Genomic DNA, 9,834 nt, shown 5'->3' on the forward strand with positions numbered 1-9,834 from the left:
TGAAGATACCCTTACTTCATTTCTTTAGAACATGAGCTAGCGACTAACGTGGTAGGTGTTCTGTGCCACCTAGAGCTCCAACTTTATTAATTTGTCCTAGAAAAAGAAAACGAGAGTCCCTGCTTTAAGAGCAACCTATTATACAACTGAGTTTAGAGAACTCAAAGAAGCAGTAAACTTCAAAGCTTCCAGTCACTGACACAGTAGAATCCAGCCCTCTACTTTATTTTCACTAGTATAAGCAATTGAAAAAGTCACTGCTCATAATCAGAACCCAGCATCTTTTCCATAAATGCAGGACTATTAATAGCCTTGAAGTATTCAAATGGGAACAGCTGAGATTAAGGCAACCAGAGCTAGAACTTTGTCCTCCAGCCCTGTGTTGTAGGATACAGTTTGCCAGCCTGTTTTTCATTTTATGTTCTAATTTTGAACAAAATAATTCTAGCTGAACTTTTTTCCAATTAGGGAGATGTACATGCAGCAGAAAACTCATAACAGGCATCAAAGCTTCCTTGTAACGTTTTGCCCTTGTACAAATCACTTGAGATCAGCTTCTCATCTGTAAGTTCTGCCAGCATGGGACACTATAATATAAGCTGGCCAGAAACATCACTTTTTCCATGCAATAACTTACTACCATAAAAAACAGTATCCTCTTCTGTAAGGTTGAGGCAAGTGACCTGTTTGCTGCTTGCATTATTAATGAAAGTCAGGCAGGGGCAAGTTATGAGAGCAACTTTATTTCTTCACAATCTGAATGACATCCTCATCTTCAAGAGTGTGGTCTTTGCCAACTTTCTGAGGGTTGTGTTTAACAGATGAACCCCACACCAGTGCACTGAAAGAGGGATAAGAAAAATCCAATTAAGACACAGAAGTATAATATGCAGACAGCAGAGCAACGGCTATTTCTGTCACAAAGCTAATACAGAAAGCAATGCTTAGGAGCTATTTTTATTCTCCTCTAAGTACCTGGATGAGTGGCCCGTGTGAACAAGAGTACAAGCAGATCAAAACAAAGTATGAAGTCATCCAAAATACTCTTGCATATAGGATAGTGGCCTATAATATTGCGACTAGTGTTACTTTCAAATCCAGGGAAAATGATTTTTGTTATCAAGTTTGTCCAGGAAAGAGCATAGAAATATCAAATATAACTTCGTATTCGGTTTAGTTGTAGGAAGATCTATTGCTTTCAAGAGAAACTAAATCCTGTGTTCACTTCTACCTTCCTAAAGACCAGAGGAATATAACATCAGGCAGATTACTTTGTTCTACAGAAATTACTCTTTTACAATAGTACTTACTATTTAAAGTCTTTAATGAGATTTTTGTGGATCTTCATGCAAAAATCCTCCACCGTTGTCTTGCAGTAAGGTAGTACAACAGGAGAGGTGTAGTCTGGGAGCTGCCCTTTAGGTTTGGTGTAGCTGGAAGACACGGAGCCCTCAGTCAATGCCAAAACCTCCTCTTCTCTTTCAAATCATGAAATTTCATAGCTTATTTGCACCATTGTCCAAGGTGCTTGTACTCAGTTCCACTATTTCAGTGTGGATGACAGATACCCTGTTAATGGGCGTTCATGAGCTGAAAATGCATCTCGGTAGCTAAGGACTGCAGCAGGTTCTCCCTGGCTAACCGCAAAGGTTTATTACTAGTGAACGTTCTGTTGCTGCTTAAAAGATGAGAAAACAAATAGCTGATGGGAGAGAGTACTTGTGTTTTTTTTGTGAGAAGCTCAACATGTACTAGGAAAAAAGTGACACTGTCTGTAGCTCAAGAACTGTCATTCACCCATTAAGTCATTCTTCAGTCTCAGCCTTACACTTAACTGCACAGAATACAGCAACTGGGACTCACATTCGTACTAGCTTCAAGTAGTCCCAAATTTTCTCCAGCAGATCATCAAAGTTCCAGCGATGATGAGCAGATATTGGTACACAGTGGGGTACTTTGTAAATAATATCTAGTTCCTCAATGGAGATTTGGTCAATTTTATTTAGGACATAAATGCATGGGATGTAAACCCTGCAAAGAGAAGGAAATAGTGTCACAGCAGCCTAGCAGCAACACACCGCTGCCGTCACTGAAAGAAAAAGCATCATTTTTGAAATGGACAGTAAGGTGCCAAACAGTATCTGTTGCCATCACATTACTAGCTCAGCTTCTGTGGAAAGCAAACCTAGAAGGCAATTCTTCTCTTTGGAATATACATTGCAAATGTGCCAAACCAAGGGTCTTGACAGTACCTGTTTCCTTCAACAACATCAATTAGGTCATCAGCAGTGGCATCGCTGCGCAGCGTGACATCGGCATTGTGGATTTTATACTCTGCTAAGATGCTCTTCACTGTTTCAGTATCCAGCTCACTCTGAGGACACTGAACATACACAGCATTAAGGAATGGAGAAGTTAATTGTCAGATCGAGTATTACAATTAATAATGCTGTCAGTAAGTATAAAGGTTACTAGAAATAATAACTGCATTATATATTATTGGACTTAAATGTTTTTTTCCCTGTCTCAAGGCTAACTTTGGCAACATCACACACAGTTAAGTCCTAACAACTTCATTAATGCCACTGATGGCTGCAATCAGACATTTCCCAAGTAACATTTCCTGACAATTTGGGACCATTTTCAATAGAAACACGCATATCTACTAGTAGGTATAGATACCTACTATAGTTTTAATATCTATGGATATTTCTGTGTTTTTAAAGATTCAGTGTTAAAGGGAAATGACATGTAGTCCAGGCTGCAAGGCCAGCAGACAGCCGTCACCCATTTGTTTGGTTTGGTTAAAAAAAAACTTCCAACTTACTGTGGCTGTAAGGTTAATGCCTCCTTTATCCTTTTTTTTAAAGCCGATATTGGGGGGCTTACTATTCAGACGTATTCCAAATCCCTCCAGTTCATTCTCAATGATTTTCTTGTGACCAAGGGGTTTCAGCACATCCAGAACAATCAGAATGAGATTACAGGTTCGAGCAACTAAAAATCAGAAAAAGCTAACCCTCAAAAAAGTATGCTCACACAGAGACAAAACAGCACAAAAGATGGCTCAGTAGACTGATGACAATATCAAACCCATTAATTCAGCCAGTTCATTTCTGATTTTTAAAGTTCAGTCTAAGACTGAAGTTTGTAATGCTGGTCAAAGAGCACTGACAGAAATACAGATCCTTGCACGGTGCTAGAATCATGGAAAAATCTTTCTACCTATGTTCAGACTTGGAATTATGCCAAAAAGCTATGTAAAGAAGTCAAGACAGAAGCCTGGTTTAATAAGGGATCATATTTGCCTTTAAAGTTGGTAGTAGTCATTCACCAAAGTGTCAACACAGCACAAATGCATAGTCATTACTGAAAACAGAGCAAAATGACAATGGCTACTGCTTCACATCAGGCAGCTCAACTCTAGCATAAATTACAGCTTTATAAAGATATCAGACAGTGATTCAACCCTTCATTCCCATAAGCCATACCAACTGAACCAGTAGTAGGGTGCTGTCTCCGAGCTCTAACATACTCACCTGCAATGACTTGCCGTCCTCTGCCTTTACCATCCTTGGCACCTTCAATAATTCCTGGGAGATCAAGCAGCTATTTGTTCAGAGAAAGAAAATTAACTCAGAAAAATATTTCTCTTTACAGAGAAAACAAATTGTACTTCTACCTTTCTTCTTAAGCTGCTGAGTCTACTGCAAATCTGAACAGAATAAAGCAAAGTTGTTTCCGCCTAGATTTTTACATATTGTATTATCCCTGTTGCCCTATTTGTAGACTGGAACAGATCATCTTAGAGTATGAGAACTACCCCAGGAACTTTTCTCCAGAGAAAAGTGAAAAACGGGACAAAATTGGTACCTCATGGGAACATTTCCAACACATTCTCCAGCACTTCTACATACCACTTCTAACCTGCTAATGTCAAGCTAGACTGTTCAGCCATAATACCATTACACCTACATACACAATCTTACCTTCACAGACATAAAAAATTCTTACCTGTATCTTTGCTCCTTTGTATCTAATGACTCCAGGCACAGTGGTTAGTGTGGTGAATTCATATGCTGCCACTTCAGAGTACACACCAGCGAGATTACTTAGAAGAGTAGATTTTCCCACTGATGGAAAACCGACAAACCCAATTCGGGCATCACCAGTCTTTGCAACATCAAAACCTACAAATAAAGAAGCAAAATTAAAAAAAAATGTTTTAAAGATGGACAGTTTCTATCTTCTAAGCTTCTGGATAATGAGCGACCCCTCAATTACTTTTAATATTGTCTTAGTGAGACCGGTAAGCTTCCCTGACAGGGATATGAGGAGGGACCAAAGACTTCATGATCTGTACAGCCTTTAGTACCTCATCTGCATGACGCTCCGTAACACGTACCCCTAATAAAGCATGGGCAACAGTGATTCCCAGTAGCCTATACCTGACTTGGGTGCTGATGGAGTGTTCACTTTAACCACTGCAACTTACACCACTCGCACCTTTATATAAAGAGATAACTACTGCAAGGTGCTTCTTCATTGAAAACCCCTAAGACTTCTCCAAATACACGCCTACTCCAGCCAAAACACAGAAGCTCTTCCGTTTACTCTTCAACAAGGGATTCACCCCAAAGCCCCAGCCAGGGCCGCGAACCCCGGCGCTAAGGTCCTGCACCGGGCAGGACGCGACGGAGAGCAGGCGGCTGCTGCGATTAACTCCGCCGACAGCCACAGAGGCGGCCCGAAGCCCTCCGACCGCCTCAGGACGCACCTTCCCCGGGGCCGCCGCCGCCGCCTCCCTTGGGGGTGATGAGCTCCCGGCGCAGCTTAGCCAGGCGGGCCTTCAGCAGCCCCAGGTGGTGCGCCGTGGCCTTGTTCTTCTGTGTCCGGGCCATCTGCAAGAGCAACCGAGCCCTCAGCACCAGGACCGGCCCCGCCGAGCGGGAGCGGCCTCCCCGCGCCTCACGGCCCCGCCGCCCCGGCACGGCACGGCCCCGCTCCGGCCTCTGGCGTGCCCAGCCCCCGGCGCCGAGCAGACAGAGGCCCGGCGCGTTACCTCCGCCTCGATCTCGGCGATTTTGGCCAGCGTCCCGCTCATGGCGGCGGCGGCGGCGGGTCCCGGTGCTGCCCGGGAGTCACCACAGCGGCACCGCTCCTCAGGCCCCCGGCGGCAGCGCGCAGGCGCACCGCGACTTCTCGCCCTGAGGGACGGCAACTCTCGCGAGAAGACGGTGGGCGGGAAAGAGCGCGTGCCGGCGGCGCTGAGGCGATGGGGCGCCCCCTGGCGGCACCGCTGAGGCGGCCCCGGGAGCGGCAGAGGCGGCGGCCGGAGCTGTGTGAGGGCGGGGTGCGGGTACCCGGGGTCTGTCGCGGCTCCCGTCAGGAGAGCCCTGGCCGGGTTCGTTAAATGCAGAACAGTTTGGTGGTTTGTTTTTAACGGCCTCGTCAAACGCCAGAGCCACACATCTTCAGCTTTGGGCAGTACCACAGGAAGGCAAACAGTTGGATTTGGAATAAAGGGTGATTGTACAATGCGAGGAAATACGTTTTAATAAGGTTTGAAGGAATTTAGAGTGCCTGAATGTTTTTTCCCTGACATGTTTTGTCTGCATTGGAATAATCTATGGAAACTTTTTTTTTTTTTTTCTCCATAGTCACTAACCTTTCCAGGAAGGCTCTTCCAAATCAATTTATTACAAAACCTGCTTTTATTCAATGCATCTAAATATAAAATTTTACATGTTTTAACAAAAACACATAAAATAAAATACGCTCCTAATCCCTTACTATTGAAATGTTTATAATGACACTCTTGCAGAACCACCACATCTTCAGCCTGGATCCTGAGCACTGTAAATTAAAACCTTGCCTCAGTTTTGGTTATACAATTGTTACAGATCATCAGCTCATCAGCAACTTGGAGTAAAAAAACAAAAAATGAGAGAACTAGTTCAGTGGAAGCGATGTGGCTGTTTGCTATCTTGTTTTTCCTCCTCACATCCCCTGCTTGTCTCCTCTGAATCCAAAAAGACATCTTTCACATCACGAGCTCCGTTATGGTAGGAACTGTCATTAATATAAACTTATATAGAGCTTACTAAAATAGAATCTCAAATAAAATGAGATTACTCTTCCCGGTAATGTTAGCTTAGCTAAGCTAGGGTAAATATAAATGCACCTACCAATGTATATTTGTTCATGGTATTCTAATTATTCCTTGTGAACAATATCAGTTTTCAACATCTGACATAGTGGGTTTGGTCCTGGTGTAAGTCTTTTTCTTCTTACTTCAGATGGAATTAGACTTTTTTAAGCTTCAGCTGAGTTGAGACATAAAATCACTTCACAAGATTGCAGTCCCTTCTAGTAACAGGAAAAACAGTGAGAAAAATGCAAATTCTGAGTGCTTAGTCAGGCCACCTCTATTTTTGCAGTATGTGTTGGCTAACTTCAGAACTTGATGCTAGCAACAGTAATAGCTGTTTTTACAAACTAACTCTAAATCCCGTATACTGTGTCAAACTATATTATTTTTCCAAGTGTTTGATGAATGGAGATGTCAGTAAATAGTGTACTTAAGACAATACTGCTTAGTATGCAGTCTTAAATCCTTTTTTTTTTTTTTCCAGTTACTCAAGCAAAGGTCCTCTAAGGATCTAAAGCACTTAGAAACTTCTTTTAGCGTTGACTATTCTCCTTAATGACTGGATGGGAGTACAAGTTTAATTAATAAAGATAATTTGCCTGATTATTTTTCCAGCTAAATGAACACCTCCTAATTGGTTTGAATATTTGAAGTAGTTCACATTAGTTTATAACATAACCTTCTATTAAACTTCAGAAAGGTTTATCCAGTTGAGGTTGGATCCCAGTTGTGAATAATTATTTTATTTACTGTGATGGCTGGTGTGAATTTTTTATTATAGGGTATTTTATATTCTGTGGCACTCTGGAGAACAGGGTGGTTATGGACATGGGGAGTTAGATGTGACAACTGGAAAAGTGACTGAAACATGTCCTCTGAAAACCACAGTCCAAAAATTGAGTTCAAATTACAAAAGTATATTAAAAATAAAAATAAAATAAAACAAAATTCAGAGAAGGAAAAAAAAAAATCAAGGAAAATATTTGTGAGAAATGGGATATAATGTCAGAAGATGAAAAAGCTCCCAATGGAACCTGAAAGAAAATGAAAGGAGCTACAAGAGACTGAGATCTACTTGTAAGGTTAATTGAGCTTTATAGTGGGCACTGATGGAAGAAGGAGTGTGTAAATTGCCATTTTTTCTTTTTAATTTACAGAATTTCATTTAGGTTATCTAGATGAAGTGAAAGAGGGTATCTATTTCCAAAGGTTGTACATTGTACTACAGCAAAGGAGTCAAACTCTTAGGTGTTCAGATGCCTACTGTATTAGGCAACATGGGAAAAAGGTTCAAATTTTCAGTGAAAAAAAGCAATGATCAAGTAGTTACATGGATTACTAACAGATAAACTAAAAGTGTATAGCATAAGTAGTTGTCTCTATTACTTTTAATAAAGTAAAGAAAGAAATATACTACATGGTGTTTAGAAATTTCAGGAAAACTACATCTGAAATAAAGTCTGTCTCAAGAAACATGACACTATGGAATCAGCAATTGAGAAAAACTAGGAATTTGTGTTTCATCAAGCTACAATGGCAGGAATGTGACCAAAATGGCACATACCTCGTTAGCAAGATCTGAAAGATGGAGCACTGTAGTAAAAACAGGTTTCAGAGATTCTTATTCAATACACTCAGTCCTGCTGACTCAAGGATTTTGAAAAGTCATTTCCTCTACTTCTGTTTAAGTTTTATTTCTTTGCACAACAGGAATGTGCACTTGCCGCAAAATGATTGAAACTTTAATGTTTCCATAGCGCTACCCTGCAAGTATGGTAACTGTAGATCACTTAAATAGGAGAGCTAAGTAGTAAATCTCTTTAGTGTGTTTTCTGTCAAACTACTAATTTTAAATAAGCTTCTTCAGTATGGGCCAAATTCTGACATTCTTTCTGGAGCAGCTATTATCTTAGCTTGGTTAAGAGTTTGACTTATGTGAGATACAAAACACATGTGTTAAGATGTGGCTTGCAGGTCTTTTATTGCAAAATACATGATAAAAACAGAGTATTAAATTGATGTTTATAACTTCCATGTAGTGTATGCTTCATTAAAATAACAGATTTTATTTTGAGTGATAAAGACTACTTTAAAATTAGGTATTTTAGGGTGTTTTTTTTTTTCTTTTTTCTTATTTCTATTTTGAAAAATAACTTCAGAGTCAAAATACTTGGAGATAGCATGTCTATTCACAGCAAGAAACTCCTTTTAGCTTAAGAGCCACTCTGGTTTTGGTAATTCACCTTGTGACAGAAGCTATAGAATATACTGGGAAACAGCTGCACTAATGCTACATGTGTGTTTGGACCTGTGAGGGACTGCATTTCCAGCTTAGTGCTGGGGATAACACGCATTTTCTGGAGGATTTAAAAACTGGGAGGGAGGTGGCAGGGAGGAAATTTAATCATCATTGCAGGTGAAACAAGGCTCTTGAAATTTCATATCCTTTCAGAAATTATCACCAGTCCAGTGAAAAATAATCTGCATCAAATGATAACCTTGACCTAAAGACTTATGGTTTTAAGAATTATGGGTATAGGACTGTAATCAGCCTGTCAGAGTTCCTTCATGAGAAAGGGTAACCGACAGGTAAGGCGTATCTATTAATTTTAAGGCTTTTTTTTTTTTTTTTCTTCCATTTTGCAATTTCACTCATTTATGGTGTTGGTGTTTTTTTTTTTTTTTTTTTTCCTCTCCTTTTTTGTTTGTTTGTTTTTACTGAATTGTACTTTGGCTTGAGAATTGCCCACTGATTAACACTATTATTGTACTTCAGAGAAGATCTGGTGGTGCTGAAAAGAGGAGATGAACTTTTTCAAGCTGGTGACAATGAACTGGAGGAATGAGATTCTGAGAACCCCCTCCGACAGAAGGTAAGATTTTGAGATCTGAGGGCGGGGGGGCGGGGGGAGGAGGGGGAGGGAGGAAGTCTTGACTGGAGCTATAACATTGCTTGCCTGAGGGGAAGGGTCTTTGAAAGCTGACATAATTTACACTTTAAATGAATCTTGAAATTCAATAGACAAAGTTATTTATATTTTGAGTATAGTAAGAAATACAGATTTATCAGTTCTTAGTTGTTGTCCTGGATTAACTTTTTAATGCCAGTGTACTTGGTATTTCTGTGCTCAGAACAGCACAGTAGTTCAGCTGTTAGTCTGTAAATGCCAAACATTCACTACTTGCATTGCTTATTTAGGATCGTATTGTACTGTATGTTTTACATGAGAAAGTTGTCTACCATGTTTCCTCAACTAGATATGGATGCCTAATTCATGGGCAGTCGATTTGATGGAGCAGGAAGCCAAGATTGTATTCCCATTTTGACCAGATCCTTAGCGTAGCAATCTTGTTTTGAATGGCTCAGGTTGCTTTGGTTCCAGACAGTCTAGAGTAAGTTAAGATGGGCAGAGTGAAGAAACGAGGGGAACAAAAGGGAGATTAAGTAGCAAAGGTTGGCTTCAAAGCCTGCTTTAAATCAGTTTAACAACAAAAAGTTCTGTAGTTTAGCGTCAACTCCCGAGACTTTGTCATGGACCTCCGGGCAACAGATGGACTAAACAACACGAGTGCAGTGAAGAGATTGAGCAAAAAGAAGAAAAGCAAATAGTGTGATTTCCCCTTTTTATAACTCTTACTGCATACTTTTCATAGCATCATATACCTCCCTACTAGACGTTGCT

The 9,834-nt window shown here is 40.6% G+C and overlaps 1 protein-coding gene across 1 annotated transcript; it reads right to left on the reverse strand.

Annotated features, from left to right (window-relative positions):
* Positions 1 to 723: 723 nt before the first annotated feature.
* On the reverse strand, positions 724 to 5,277 carry DRG1 (developmentally regulated GTP binding protein 1). The gene is made up of 9 exons (XM_084538654.1): positions 5,063 to 5,277; positions 4,778 to 4,901; positions 4,015 to 4,190; positions 3,540 to 3,609; positions 2,828 to 2,997; positions 2,253 to 2,383; positions 1,864 to 2,031; positions 1,311 to 1,433; positions 724 to 841 (listed from the first exon to the last, which is right to left on the reverse strand). The coding sequence occupies exons 1-9, from the start codon at positions 5,102 to 5,104 to the stop codon at positions 742 to 744; spliced, it is 1,104 nt and encodes a 367-aa protein (XP_084394780.1). The 5' UTR covers positions 5,105 to 5,277; the 3' UTR covers positions 724 to 741.
* Between the last annotated feature and the right edge of the window lie 4,557 nt (positions 5,278 to 9,834).

The sequence above is a fragment of the Aythya ferina genome, assembly GCF_964211825.1.
Source record: "Aythya ferina genome assembly, chromosome: 17".
In the NCBI taxonomy this organism is placed as follows: domain Eukaryota; kingdom Metazoa; phylum Chordata; class Aves; order Anseriformes; family Anatidae; genus Aythya; species Aythya ferina.

Excerpts from the sequence above, each read along its gene's own strand:
- DRG1 (XM_084538654.1), bottom strand. The coding sequence starts at position 5,104 with ATGAGCGGGACGCTGGCCAAAATCGCCGAGATCGAGGCGGAG. Across the intron at positions 1,434-1,863 it reads TACTTGAAGCTAGTACGAAT|CTACACCAAACCTAAAGGGC; the intron begins GTGAGTCCCAGT and ends CGTGTCTTCCAG. Across the intron at positions 842-1,310 it reads CTCATTAAAGACTTTAAATA|TGCACTGGTGTGGGGTTCAT; the intron begins GTAAGTACTATT and ends TCCCTCTTTCAG.